This window comes from Pipistrellus kuhlii, unplaced genomic scaffold (genome assembly GCF_014108245.1).
Source record: "Pipistrellus kuhlii isolate mPipKuh1 unplaced genomic scaffold, mPipKuh1.p scaffold_m20_p_3, whole genome shotgun sequence".
Taxonomy (NCBI): Eukaryota; Metazoa; Chordata; class Mammalia; order Chiroptera; family Vespertilionidae; genus Pipistrellus; species Pipistrellus kuhlii.
The window spans coordinates 147,590,232-147,605,072 of NW_023425529.1; the positions used below are offsets into that span (position 1 = coordinate 147,590,232).

At 34.2% G+C, this 14,841-nt stretch overlaps 1 protein-coding gene across 2 annotated transcripts in view; it reads left to right on the forward strand.

The window, feature by feature from the left end:
- GPR180 (G protein-coupled receptor 180) overlaps positions 1–11,001 on the forward strand; it is a 31,977-nt gene extending 20,976 nt beyond the window's left edge. For both annotated transcript variants that reach the window (XM_045588735.1, XM_036457342.2), the window contains 5 exons: positions 109–158; positions 2,865–3,022; positions 6,067–6,258; positions 8,553–8,630; positions 9,679–11,001. In XM_045588735.1, the coding sequence (XP_045444691.1) occupies positions 109–158; positions 2,865–3,022; positions 6,067–6,258; positions 8,553–8,630; positions 9,679–9,837 (637 nt within the window). In that variant the 3' untranslated portion in view covers positions 9,838–11,001. The remainder of the gene's footprint in view (positions 1–108; positions 159–2,864; positions 3,023–6,066; positions 6,259–8,552; positions 8,631–9,678) is intronic.
- The last annotated feature ends 3,840 nt before the right edge of the window (positions 11,002–14,841 follow it).

Below are 14,841 nucleotides of genomic sequence, written 5' to 3' on the forward strand. Positions count from 1 at the left end.
CATTATGTCTAATTCTAATTAGTCCACCAAAATTATGCTTGATTTGATTATAAACAATTTTTTTCACACTTGTAATTTATACTGATACTCTCCTCTTCAATTCCTCAGTTACTCCAAAGATGGAATAGGGTTACCTTTTATGGGAAGTTTGGCAGAATGTGAGTATCTTTCTGAGCCTTTTATTTATTTATTCTTTTAATGTAAACTTGCTATCTGCTGCTTCTTGTTTGTTTTTCTTCTTTGTAAATTATTTCTGTCCTAATACAAGTTTTTCTATTCAAGGTTGATCCCCAGTTGGGGGCATGTGGGAAGCAGCCAATCAATGATTCCCTCTCATCATTGATTTTCAATCTCTCTCCCTCTCCCTTCCTCTCTGAAATCAATGAAAATATATTTAAAAATAAGTAAATAAATCAACACTTAACTGCTGAGCCATGTTGGCCAGGCAAAGCAAAAGCCTTTTTTTAAATGAAATTACAGTAAGTCAATATTATTCGTTTTGGTAGTTTTTGACAACAGGTTTGGATAGTTAAATGGTTAAAATTTTAAGATTTTTAATCAAATCCCACAAAATAGAATTTTGGTGTAGTCTGTGTATTTTACCTACAATTAATTATTTTTTAACAAATAAACATTGTTCTACCTATCCTCAAAGTTACAGTATTATATCTAGAAGCCCAGCACACCCATGTGTCCCTTGCCGTGCTCACAGCCCCGCCCACCCATGCAGGTCTTCGGTTGTTACGGTGTTAGGGCCTCTGGGTTTTTATAATATAGATGGCCAGTGCATGTTATGGCAGCCCCTGCGTTGAGCATTGGTCAGTGCACATCATAGCTACCTGTTGGAGGGACAGACATTTAGCCTTTTATATATATAGACTAGAGGCCCGATGCACAAAATTCATGCAAGAGTAGTCCTTTCTTCCCCTGGCTGCCAGCAGCAGCTTCCCTCTGGCACCCGGGACCCAGGCTTCCCTCACAGTCCTGGCTTCATCCAGAATGTTGTCCAGAAGGACATTCAGTCTAATTAGCATATTATGCTTTTATTTTTATAAATGTGTTTAACTTAGTATATAAAGAAATGAACCAGCCGGGACTGGTTTGGCTCAGTGGATAGTGTGGGCCTGCACTAAAAGGTCCCAGGTTCGATTCCGGTCAAGGGCATGTACTGTGGTTGCAGGCACATCTCCAGAGGGGGGTGTGCAAGAGGCAGCTGGTCGATGTTTCTCATCGACGTTTCTAACTCTGTCCCTCTCAATTCCTCTCTGTGTAAAATCAATAAAATATATTAAAAAGAAAAGAAAAGAAATAAACCAGAAAAGTCGGATGTTTCCACGCCCTCCCCCCTGCCCCATGTATTTGTTTTTGCAGATTAGCAACTTATGTAGGAATATTTCTTTGGCTATGAGACTTTTTTAAGTAACTGAATATGTACTTGTGAATGCTTAATAAAAATAATTAGCATTAGAGTCATTTAAAATTTTTGAAAGAAAACTGTGCTTGATCTGAAAGGCTATGATATTTTATCTCATTCAAATGTAGTGACATTTATTATCAGAATTCATTATTACAAATATATAAGCCAATGTAGAGTATCTAGTTTTAATTTGGATGGCAGAGCAGGGGGAAAACATGTCAAAATGTATCTGAAAAAATATACTAATAGGTTTTTTGCTTGTAACTTTAAATATAAGTATTAGACTATAATTAGTTTTATCTGTTTCTCCAAGAATTTCTTTATGTAAAAGAAGTTAAAAGTTGTAGACTTAAACGTTATGGATGGCAATTAGAAAAAAGTTTTATTTTGTTAAATTGTGATCACATGTTCATTCTAAAATCCAGAGTAAAGTACACTATGAAAAGTGATAATCTCTTTAAAATCAGTAAATACTCTCTTCTTAAATTAATAGGCCTTGAAGTATTTATAGGTTATCTTTTTCTTGTGGCCCTGAACAGGGTGCATGCAGGTGCTTTTGTTGCATCCTCTTTAACGTAGCAGGCTTTCCCTGCAGTGTAGATGATGGCCACCTGGTGGCACATCACACTAAAGTGTGGAGTATTTTCTTTCTTGGGACTCTGACACTTGAAGCCAACATAATTGGATGTTACTGCAGCTATGTGTTTTATTGTCGTACTATTTCTTATGAATAGTTTTAGAAAATACTCTTCAAATTGTAGTTAAGACATAAAAAAAAAAATTAGCAACTGAGAAATGAAGGCACCAGTATTCTTTACATGGCAAAAATCATATTTAAAATGTGTTCCTTTTCATAAGCAGTGAGATATAAACAGGATTATGTACTTTAAAAAAGCTAAGAAAAATGGGAAACTGAGATTTAAAGTTTATCTCTTTTTAAAAAATGTATTTTTATTGATTTCAGAGAGGAAGGAGAGGGAAAGAGAGCCAGAAACATCAATGATGAGAGAGAATCATTGATTGGCTGCCTCCTGCACACCCCCAACTGGGTATTGAGCCCGCAACCCAGGCATGTGCCCTTAACCAGAATTTAATCTGGGACCCTTCAGTCTGAAGGCCAATACTCCATCCACTGAGCCAAACTATCTAGGGCTAAAGTTTATCTTAATAAAGTGGGTTATTGGCATATGCATGTTCCATGTACTAAAACAGGAGCATTGCACTTGTTTTAACTATTCTCATAAATGTTTACAAATTTAATGGCAACATTTTGCTTTTTTAAGAATTGTAACACATGAATACATCTTATTATTGAATTTCACCAGTTCTCTTTGAAAATGCCTATCTTTTTGTAGTTTAAAAATTAATTATATTCTCATCTCAAAAGGGACCGCATTCTTTGTATTATGAAAACTTGGTTGTCCTTGGTTTTTTATTTTCCCATTAGTTTTTGACATCACTTCCCAAATTCACATGTTATTCCTACTTCTGAGTCTATGCATGGGCTGGACAATAGTCAGAATGAAGAAGTCTCAAAGCAGACCTCTGCAGTGGGATTCTACTCCTGCATCCACTGGCATTGCTGTGTTCATTGTCATAACACAGGTGAGTATTGGCATTCAGTGTTTCTGCTTTTCAATATTCAGAAATGCAAATCTAGACCTATCTCATATCAAAATTGGGATCCATAAGTAATTTGCATTCTTTTAAAGTGTGAATTTAAAGAGTGATAGATCAAATAACCTGTTAATCTTCTTAGTACTGAATTTAATTGTAATTTACCTGAATTTGTGCTTCCTATTGCTTATTCAAATACAATATGTTTAATACTAGATTAGATTCTTATTTCCTACTTAATAGTTTTCTTTTCGTATTTTCTAGCACATAGTAAGTATTCAATATTGAAGGAGTGAATCAGTGAATTTGAGATTCATTCACTGGCAAGGATCTTTAGGTTCAGTTTTTCTATATATGAAATAATTCAAATTAATATCAGATCAATGGAAAAGCAAAATGTAGTATAAAAATAGAATGGGATCTTGTTTTTAATAACAATTACAAAAACAAATATGGGATTTTAGAAAGGTCCTCTGTGCCTTTCCCCCCTCTATAGTGATAGTATAGATGTTATTTTACAGTCTCCATATGCCTGTGTGCAATGGCTTTATAAAAATTAAGGAGAAAGGTACAAACATAAAAATTTGTACTGAGTTTGTAACCATCATTGACTATAGATAAAAATGAAATATACATCTGGGGTCTGACAGTGACATTATAATCTAAATTTTAATGCATTAAATAGTTGCAAAATTCATTAAGGAACGATAAGGTCTGTGTTTCATTCTTCCCTGTACTTCTAGTATTTAGTAAGTACAGTAGGTGCCGAATTAAATAGATGTCTTGAATTTACATGATTGAATTTAGAAAGAGACTATCACAGATAGTGGTATTTAGAAAGAATATAATGCCAGGAAGGGAAGGCTAATGAGAAAGAAGGTGGGATGGGTGGGTGGGAAGAGATTAGCCCAAGAATTTGTATGCATATATGCATAATCCATGAACACATTCAATTGTGTGGTGAAGGGTGGAGGGTGGGGGACTAGAAGCGGTCAGTGGGGAGAAAATGGAAACATACGGTATGTAACACTTTCAACAATAAAGATTAAAAGTTGAATTAAAAGTAATTAAAACAAAGACAAGATTCTATAATTGAATGTGTTTGACTCAGGATTTGTGGAGTGTAGTGTTAATATCAGGTTAAATTCTCATTTCTCAATGAATAACTTTTTTTAAATTTATATATATTTTTTATTGATTTTTTACAGAGAGGAAGGGAGAGAGATAGAGAGCTAGAAACATAGATGAGAGAGAAACATGGACCAGCTGCCTCCTGCACACCCCCTACTGAGGATGTGCCCACAACCCAGGTACATGCCCTTGATTAGAATCGAACCTGGGACCTTTCAGTACGCAGACCGACGCTCTACCACTGAGCCAAACTGGTTTCGGCTAAAAATTTAAATTTTATTATTTTATTGTGATTTAACTTGACTATCCTGGACAAATACAAATTAAGAATTGAGATTATAACACTACCTTAGATTGTATGTGAGCATTTGTGAAGAATACATTAGAGCTAACCCTGGTACTCAACAACTCAGACAAGGTGAATGATACAGGCAACCAGAGACTATATGAATACTTATGTATATTCCATAAGTCATGTATTCATATGCATATATGAAAATATGAGAGTTTGAATTATAAACATGTTAATCATGGGAATTGGTAGGTTTTTTTTTCTGCTTTATTGCAGTATAATTGACGAGTAGAAATTATATATAAGATGCACAACTTGATGTTTTGCTATATATATATATACACACACACACACATTGTGAGACGATTATAAACATATTCATTACCTCACATAGATAGCAGAATATGGTAATTCTATAATAGCACTTTTTGTTGTAAAAGTTAATTTTAGAAATGGAGGATGAGAGGATAAGGAGTGAGTGGGTTGCAGTATATCGTGACAGATGATTTGACTTTGGATGGTTGGCACATAGCGCAATATACAGATCTTATAACAGAAACCCACACCTGAAACCTATTTGATCCTATTAACCAATGTCACCCCAATAAATGTAATAATAATAAAAAGAAATGTGAGTAAGAAATCAGATGGGTACAATTGGGTGGAGTGGAGGAGTAACATTTTTTAGTAATACAGAGCAAATATTTAGTCCAAGAAGGAAATTCGTGTGTGCCAGATAACAAAGGAGATCACCTATCAAGAACAGTAGCAAGATTTGAGAATGAGAAAAAGAAGAGGTTGCTGGTTAATAAAGTCTAAGAATTGGAATTAATACTTGAGTTTTGATATGAATATTTTGGAAATCACAGAAGACGCGATTCTGAGATCTGGATTGGCAAGTGAGGAAGCACAGAGGCTTACTGATTATAGTAATTTGTTTAAGTAATTGATGTTTGGTAAAGATGGAAGAAATATGAACACAGATTTCTACTGAGTAGCAATAAATAGAACAGCTTGATAAGAAACTTGCTGAGCTTTTTACTTTCACAGTAACAATCTGGGAGAAAAAGAAGGATAAGTAACTGTGCTCTTGGTGGCTTATATTGAATATTAAAAATATATTCTCCTTTACCCAGGAAGGTTACCATGGAAAAAGAGTAAAATCTTAATCAGCAATTCTAACTTGTTTATTTCTGGATTACAAAAAATCCTGAGATATTTGAAAGTTATTTTGAGATAGTCTTGAATGCAAGACAGTTTGATTTCAAATATGGTGTTGAAGAAAAAGATGGATTTGGAAAAAAGTTTATATTTATTCTCTTAATCATTTCAACTTATTTTTATCCTTACAGATATCTTACTTGAGTCATGATAGCAGTAGCATTTTTTATTTTTTGTATGTGGTCTCATTTGGTAATCCATTTTCTCTAGCTTAGGGTATCAGTAAGGAAAAGACTGCTTTTGCTTTATTAACTGACAACTTTATAGTCTGATAAATCTTAGAACCCCTTAGGAATGTTGGTGTGTTTAAATGGATGTTTAAAATTGTTGAAAAGTACTTTATTGTAAGCAGATATGATTTTTTTTTCAAAATTATTTTTTTTTCCAGAGTATTTTGCTACTTTGGGAACAGTTTGAAGAGACCAGTCCTCACAGCTATTATTCACACCACAACTTAGCAGGGATCCTGCTAATCATTTTAAGAATTTGCCTGGCATTGTCATTAGGCTGTGGACTCTACCAAATCATCACAGTGGAGAGAAGTACCCTGAAAAGAGAGTTCTACATCACTTTCGCCAAAGTATGGGTTTGGTTAGAAAATGGCTTCTAATTATAAGCTTTGTTCTGCTTACTTTTTCTTTTTTTAAAAAATGTATTTTATTGATTTTTTACAGAGAGGAAGGGAGAGGGATAGAGAAAAGCATCGATGAGAGAGAAACATCGATCAGCTGCCTCCTGCCCACAACCAGGTACATGCCCTTGACCGGAATCGAACCTGGGACCTTTCAGTCCAGGCCGACACTCTATCCATTGAGCCAAACAGGTTAGGGCTGTTCTGATTTCTTTTAGAAAGTATATAGGCAACTACATGCCAACACTCCTTAAACTTTTATTATGTGCCAGGTACTCCTGTAAGCCCTTCATATGCTTCAACTCATTTAATCTTCACAACCTATGACATGTGGATGATACTATCCTCATTTTATAGAACCCGTAGAACAGTGGTTTCCATGTAATTTTTGACAGGTCATTTTTGTCTGGTTCATGATTTATTTACCAGTAGGGAGTTGACATTTTCTGTAGTATCAGAATTTAAGATTTTTTAAAAATTAGAATACAGTTTACATTTCTCAAAAAACACTAATTGACTATTACTAGATACTGTTACTCAGAATTGTGCAGTGATTTAAAACAAAGTGTGAGGAGCTATCCATTGGCATAAGCAGATGGAACAGGAAGCTGAGTCCATATTATGTTTTAGCCATTTCACTACCTCCATATGAGATGCTCACTTTATTCCCCCCACACTGCCCTTCATATGATAGTGAGATCTAAAAGCTAAGTTAATTTTTTTTTTCTATACGCATCTAATAAAAGGGAAGACCAGGAGAGAGGTTGGGCAGTGACTCTGCAAGCCTTCCTCCGTAGAAGGTTATGTTTTCCTGTCGGATTGAAAGAATCCATTTTCCTTCATTTTGGCAACTTTAATAGCACTCTGATGAGTTGTTCCTCAGCCCACCCTGCTCCATAGAAACCTCTGAGGAGTCAGAGGCCGCGGGGGAAGAAGGGCCAGACTCCTTTATTTTATTTTTCTGGTGCACAGTTTAAAGTGGCTGCAGCCCAAAAACACCTTCAGGCTCTGAGCACCAAACAAGCAAGGAAGGGCCATTTCCCTTCCAGATTTTTACAAGGAAAGCAGTGCTTATTGTTTGAAAAGTGGTTACGTATTTAAGATGTTTAAAAACCAAATTTCTTCTTTGTTTTATGTTTAAAACAATATCAAAGTCTTTCATTGAACTTAAACATTTATTTTTATATATTATAATTTAACTTTTTGAATGGGTTCAAACGTTCAAAAGTATTTAAAGAGTAGCAAAACATGTTTCTTCGCTGTCTTTCATCCACTCAATTATCACCTCATGTAATCACTGCTGTTTTAATTTATCCTCCCAGAGAATTTTTAAATATATAATTGTATGTTTTTCCCTCCATTTTATATAAATGGTAGCATAGTAATCACATTTTTCTACATCTTTATTTTTCTTACTTTTAATATACTAAGCATCTCAACAATTATTATTTATTAACTTATTATTTTATTTCAAATTTAATTTTGGAAAAGAGAATATGTTGCCGAGGTTTTGAGAAAAATAGAAAAAAGATCTTTGAAAAGTATAATGTTAAAAAGCTTTCCATTCTTATCTGCCAAGTTCGACTCTCTTTTGTACTAACACCCTCAAACAGGTAACCACCATCAGTCACTTTTTTGTGTATTCTTTCACAATTTCTTTTTTGTGTGTGTGTGTGTGTGTGTTTATATCACACACAAATATGACTGTACTGCCTGGCCGGTGTGGCTCAGTATTTGAGCATCAATCTATAAACCTGGAGGTCACAGTTCAATTTCTGGTCAAGGCACATGCCTGGGTTGCGAGCTCGATCCCTCAGTGTGGGAAATGTAAGAGGCAGACAATCAGTGATTCTCTCGCATTGTTGATGTTTCTATCTCTCTCTCCTCCCTTACTCTCTGAAATCAATAGAAATATATTTTTAAAAATATGAATATACATTCTTTTTTTTTATAGAAATATACATTTGTACATTGGTTTTTCTCAATTACTAATTTGTTACTTAATGTATTCATAGTGTATCAGAATGTCCAAATGTAGATTTAAGATTTTAAATACTGTAGAAAATTTGATTAGGAACAAAGTAGCAACAGCAAATTTATTTCTACCTTTTTATTGCAAATTCTCTAAAGTCTAGTTGATTTCAATTAAGACCTCTTAAATATGCGAACTGTGTTTTATCTGGTACATTCTGAAAATAAAGACATAGCTTCACTTAACTTGACTTACTTTTCTTTTGTTTCAGGGCTGTGTCTTGTGGTTTTTATGCCACCCAGTTCTTGCATGCATATCTTTCATGTTTAATGACTACCAAAGAGATAAGGTAAGTAGTATATATGAGCAAAATATTTTTGGTAATTGTTATTGGGTCTGTTTATCCTTTCAGAGGCTTCTTGAGCTCTTCAAAATAAAACTATGAAACAAAATGCCGAACAGGGGAGGGTATAATTTAGAAGTTTAAAATATAAAAGACAAATTTTTAAATTTGGTTTATAAGCAAAATGATGGAAAATAGCTTTGTTATGCATATTGTAACCTATTTCATAGTGCCATGCATAAATTAGAGGATTCATAACACATCTTTGTTAAGAAATATGACAAACTTTTTTGCTGTGTAATAGTAAAAATCAAGATAGATTTATAAAAATCATGCTAGTTGCTTTAACAGACTGGACTGGAGTGTCACTTTCGGGTATGCCACATTTTGATTGTGTTGATACCTACCTTGTTGGTGAACAGCTCTATCATTTCAAAGTGGAGTTCTGCCAAAAGCCCTTCAAAGCAATGCACTATTTGCTTGAACTCACAAATGTGTCTTGAGCCTAAGGTATTTACAAAGAGTAAGTAGACAGGAAGGGGGTCTGCAAAAATAGAGAAGCAACTTGAGGATTTTTTAAAGGACTCCGGGGCATGTTTTATTCCCATTGCTAAATTAGCCAGGAGCCTGGTTTTTCTCATTACTTTCCGTAGTGTATGCACCGTAAGGAGAGAATGGCATAGCATATTATTCTTTTCTGTCTTATTTTAGTGTCTATAAAATGTTAAAGGAATTTAACCTTTGAACAATCACAGGTCTGAACATTAGTCATATTTTCCTATTGAAAATGAATTTGATAAAATATACCCATGGCGAGATGGAGGATAGTGTGTGTACATATACAGGGTGGGGCAAAGTAGGTTTACAGTTGTAAGTACACAAAGCCCAGGGTTTATTATATTATTTATTAATGATGATGCTATTTTCCATATGAACAACTGTAAGCCTATTTTGGCAATATCTTATATGTATGTATAAAGTACATACAGGTTTGTGATTAATTGAATTCTCTGTTTTGCATGCAATAAAAACATTCTCTTTCTGTTTTTTTCAGATTATTACAATAGGTGTTATCCTTTGCCAGTCTATTTCCATGGTTATTCTCTACAGACTCTTTCTGTCCCACAGTCTGTACTGGGAAGTTTCTTCACTCTCCTCAGTAACACTACCACTGACCATATCCTCTGGACACAAAAGTCGGCCTCACTTCTGATACTTGATTTTCTTAAAGGAAAAGTGAATTGATTAAACAGAGTGCAATAAGGATCCAAATACACTGACTTTTTTTTTTTCATACTTTTGGTATGAAAAATTGAACATAGAAAACAGAGCATGTTATTTATACAACTGCATTTAAGCAGTACCAAAACTGAAAAAGGAAATAAATGAAATGTTTTGAAAAATACTTAAACTTTGAAGAGTATTGTTATAAGGTGATTTATGTGATTTCCACATGGAAATAAAGATGGAAAAGAATTATATTTTGGTAAGAGATTCACTGCTTATAATGCCTTGTTTTATGTCGATAGTTAACTCAGGTTTGATAGTCTTATAAAAAGTAATCAGTTAAATGATTACTTTCTTATGCATATCTGAACTAAGTCCAGTTATGAAATCAGTTTAGTATACTGATTAAAAACTGCTTTTTTATGCTTTAAAGAAAATGCATTTCATATTGGAGTTTAAAGGAATTGAAAGTAAAATTCAGGAAATAAATATAATATATATTCATAGTTAAATGAATAAGCTTTTGTTTATTTGTGGGTGGGGTTTTCTCCATTTTCTTCTAACATTTTGCTCTAATTACAGTTTTAGTTTGATTAGCAAAGAGTTTTGGACAGTTTATGAAAAATAAAATTAGATACATTTCATGTGTTTTAAGGATAAAGGGTTTTAAAACCTGAGCATTTAGGTAAAGGGACAAGTAGTTTTACAAGTTAAAAAAGAAAGAAGGAAAAAATACTGTGCCATATGGTACTAATTTTAATCCTGATATAATTCATTTCTTTTACATTGAATCCCCAATCATAATTAAGCCATATACACAGATTAAATTAATAGAAACATTTCACATAAATGTTGGTTTCAGTCATCAACTACCTATGAATTCCTGCCCAAGGATACTTAATCAGGATTAAATTTTCTATGAATAATTGAAAAACAAAATACTCACTGGATTTGTTATAATCCATATTGGCAATGGAATCTAAGTACCGGTAGTTGCCATCTTGAATCCTTAATAATAAAGTAATACTTTTTGTGTCTGTGATGCCTCTCTATTGAATATGATAGCTAAAAAGTACTCTATCAAGTGCCTGTTTAAAGAATTGTTAAATGAATGTTAAAACCTGCTATATTAAATGAGTATGCCCATTAATGGTCACTGATTGGAAATTATTCCATTTCTGTCAAGCTGTTCAGGTCTATTCATTTTTACCTCTGGCTTATTTTTTAAGATTATTTTAATCTACTTTCAAAGGTATTACATGGTTAAGCAAGAACTGGTGCACTTGCCATGGCCAGGCGGCTCAGCTGGTTGGAGTGTCGTCCAGTATTGCCAAAAAGATTTTGGTTTTGATCCCCAGTTGATGTTTCTCTCTCTCCGCCCCCTCTCACTTCCTCTCTCTCTAAAACATAAACAAACAAACACATCCTCCAGTGAGGATAAAAAAAAAAAAAAAATGGTGCACTGATCTGGTAATTAAACTTTTTTTTTTTAAATATATTTTATTGATTTTTTACAGAGAGAAAGGGAGAGAGATAGAGAGCTAGAAACATCGATGAGAGAGAAACATCGACCAGTTGCCTCTTGCACACCCCCTACTGGGGATGTGCCCACAACCAAGGTACATGCCCTTGACCGGAATCGAACCCGGGACCTTCCAAACCGGTTTCGGCTGGTACCGTATTTTTCGGACCATAAGACGCTCCGGACCATAAGACGCACCAGTTTTTAGAGAAGGGAAATGAAGAAAAAAAGATTCTGAAACAAATAGTGTCCTAAAATATTTTATGTGCATTAAAACCCAACATCACAGTCATAAACACATGTAATCAACCCTGTAAAGTAAACAGCAGCATTTAGAACCATTTTAGAGCCGGGCAAGCACACAGAGACCACACAGAGCTGGGCAAGTAAAAAAACTTTTTTTTTAAAGTATATGTGTAGGCTATATTTGGACCATAAGACGCAGGGACTTTTCCCCCTGACTTCTGGGGGGAAAAAAGTGCGTCTTATGGTCCGAAAAATACGGTAATTAATCTTTTTAGTTAAATAGTTAAAATAATATAGCGCAACTTAAAAATATTCATGGCTTGCTCTAGCTGGTTTGGCCCAGTGGATAGAGCATGAGACTATGGACTGAAGGGTCTCAGGTTCAATTCCAGTTAAGGGCATGTACCTCGGTTGTAGGCTTAATCCCTGGCCCTGGTCAGAGTGCATGTAGGAGGCAATCAATTAATGTGTCTCTCTCACATCAATGTTTCTATCTCTTCTTCCTTCCACTCTAAAAAAATCAGTGGAAAAAAATACCCTCATGTGAGGATTAACAACAACAACAAAATCCATGGCTTTATTTTTGTTTTTCCCTTTTTATTTATTTATTTATTTATTTTTTCTTTTTAAAGGCAAAAATATATGCATTTGTGACTGGCAAAGTGGCAAAGTTCAGCCTGCTCATGAAGTCATCTCTAATAGTTCTTTCTAAATTATTTAATAATGAGATCTATAGGTTGAGACTGGAAGGTCTGGGGCATATTTTAGGTTTACATGATCTGATGAGTGGTCATGACCATTTATTTTACCACAGCTCACTAATAATACCATTATTGTCTGTTGTGTTCAACTGAAGTGCACATTAATTAAGCTGGGGAAAATAGTAAAACCTTTCGTAAAGTTTACAAACTTGCAACAATGGCAAGGGAATAATCTTATTTTACCTTACACAAAGAACATACACTGTAATCAGTATATATATATACAAATATATTACTACGCTTGCGTTTATGAAACTTCAAGAGTATTTTTCACTTAATTTTTTAATTTATGGTTGAATTTGCTGACAATTTATTTTGTTATTCAAGAGCTATTGTTAAAGGAAGTAAGATAGCCGAAACCGGTTTGGCTCAGTGGTAGAGCGTCGGTCTGTGGACTGAAAGGTCCCAGGTTTGATTCTGGTCAAGAGCATGTGCATTGGTCGTGGGCACATCCCCGGTAGGGGGTGTGCAGGAGGCGGTTGGTCGATGTTTCTCTCTCATCGGCGTTTTTGGCTCTCTATCTCTCTCCCTTCCTCTCTGTAAAAAATCAATAAAATATATTAAAAAAAATTTTTTTTTAAATGAAGATAATTGTTAACTAATGTATAAAAGAGTTGTAAATAAAATTCAGTAACCAGAGCCCAAATTTATTATTTCATAAGTCATGACAAAGCATTCCCCTTTTCCTGAATGTTTACATGGAGTTATGTCACTACAGATTACCGAAAGATGAGTATATACTATAAACTATTTAAAGATCAAAACTTTTCTATTTTCTTTCTCTGTTAATAATGATTTTTTTTTAATTTTTTTTATTTTATTTCTTAATGATGGTTTGTCCAGAGCCATCCTTGGGGGGGGGGGGGGAAGATTTTGATTTTTCTTCCTTTAGAAATATATAAAAGATGTTTATTTGTATTGATATGTATAATAATGTTAATTCCTACTTAATTAAGTGGGCACCTCGGCACACTTCAATATTTGAACCTTGGCTTTCAGCAAGAAAGCATTGCTAACAGGGAGAGAGAATCCAGGCAGAAGAGCTTGCTTTAGGGAAGTTTTTCATGATCTCAAGTAAAGTAAGCTAAGTCTGATGAAAATAGAAGATATGCAAGTCTAAGGCCAATTTGAACTAATGAGAGTAGGATTTACACGTTAGCATGAACATTGCACCCTTCAATATGTTTCCCTTAGAAGTCTGTGCATTTACCTGGAAATTCTTAGAAAACCTGAAATTATTATTATTATTATTTTAGATCTTTATTGTTGAAAGTATTACATAGGTCTTCCTATTCCTCCATTAACCTCTTCCATCTCTCTCCCCACTCCCACCCCAGGCCCTCAACACCCCACTGACTGTGTCCACAGGTTATGCATATATGCATACAAGTTCCTTGGTTGATCTCTTCCCACCCACTCTCCCCTACCTTCCCTCTGAGGTTCAACAGTCTATTCATGCTTCTAAGTTTCTGAAAAACACAAAATGATTTGTGAAACATTCTCTGGATAATTTAGTGGTAACAAGTCTGAGGTGTTTTTTTTTTGTTGTTTGGAGAAATTTCGATAATCAATTTGAGACCAAATCTACAGTAATAACTACAAAACAAAACAAAATATGCAAATGTTTTGTAAGAAATACAATAGGAAAATTAAAGTGAAGTACAAAAATATGTTCAAATAGCCCAAAAGAAAAAAGGAAGGAAAAACAGGGATTAAAAACCGACAAAAACAAGCAGAAGACAAAAAAAGATAGACCTAAATTCAAACACAACAATAATTTCAATAAGTGTAAATGTTTTAAATACCCAAATTAAAAGACAGATATAGTCAGAACATTTTTAAAAAATATATTTTATTGATTTTTTACAGAGAGGAAGGGAGAGGGATAGAGAGCTAGAAACATTGATGAGAGAGAAACATCGACCAGCTGCCTCCTGCACACGCCCCACTGAGGATGTGCCCACAACCAATGTACATGCCCTTGTCCTGAATCGAACCTGGGACCTTTCAGTCCGCAGGCCGACTATCCACTGAGCCAAACTGGTTTCAGCCAGAACATATTTTTTAAACATGCTCTCTACAAGAAACTCACTTCAAATATAATGACATATTCAATAGGTAAATTAAAATAAAATGATGGGTCTAAAAGTATATATATACCCGTGCAAATAATAACCAAACAAAAGCTGGAATGACTATATTAATATCAAAGTAGACTTTAAAGTTATGAAAATTACTAGGGATAAAGAAAGCATGGAAACAGAAAAGGTTCAATTTACTAAGAACACATGCAATCCTAAATATACACACCAAGCTGCAGATAAAAAAAACCAAAAAAAAAAAACAGGGAAAACAAAACCAAAAGGAGAAATAGACAAACCCCTAATTATAGTTATAGATTTCAACATTCTTCTCTCAGTAATCAATGGAACTAGTAGAAAATCAGCTAATATAGAACAAC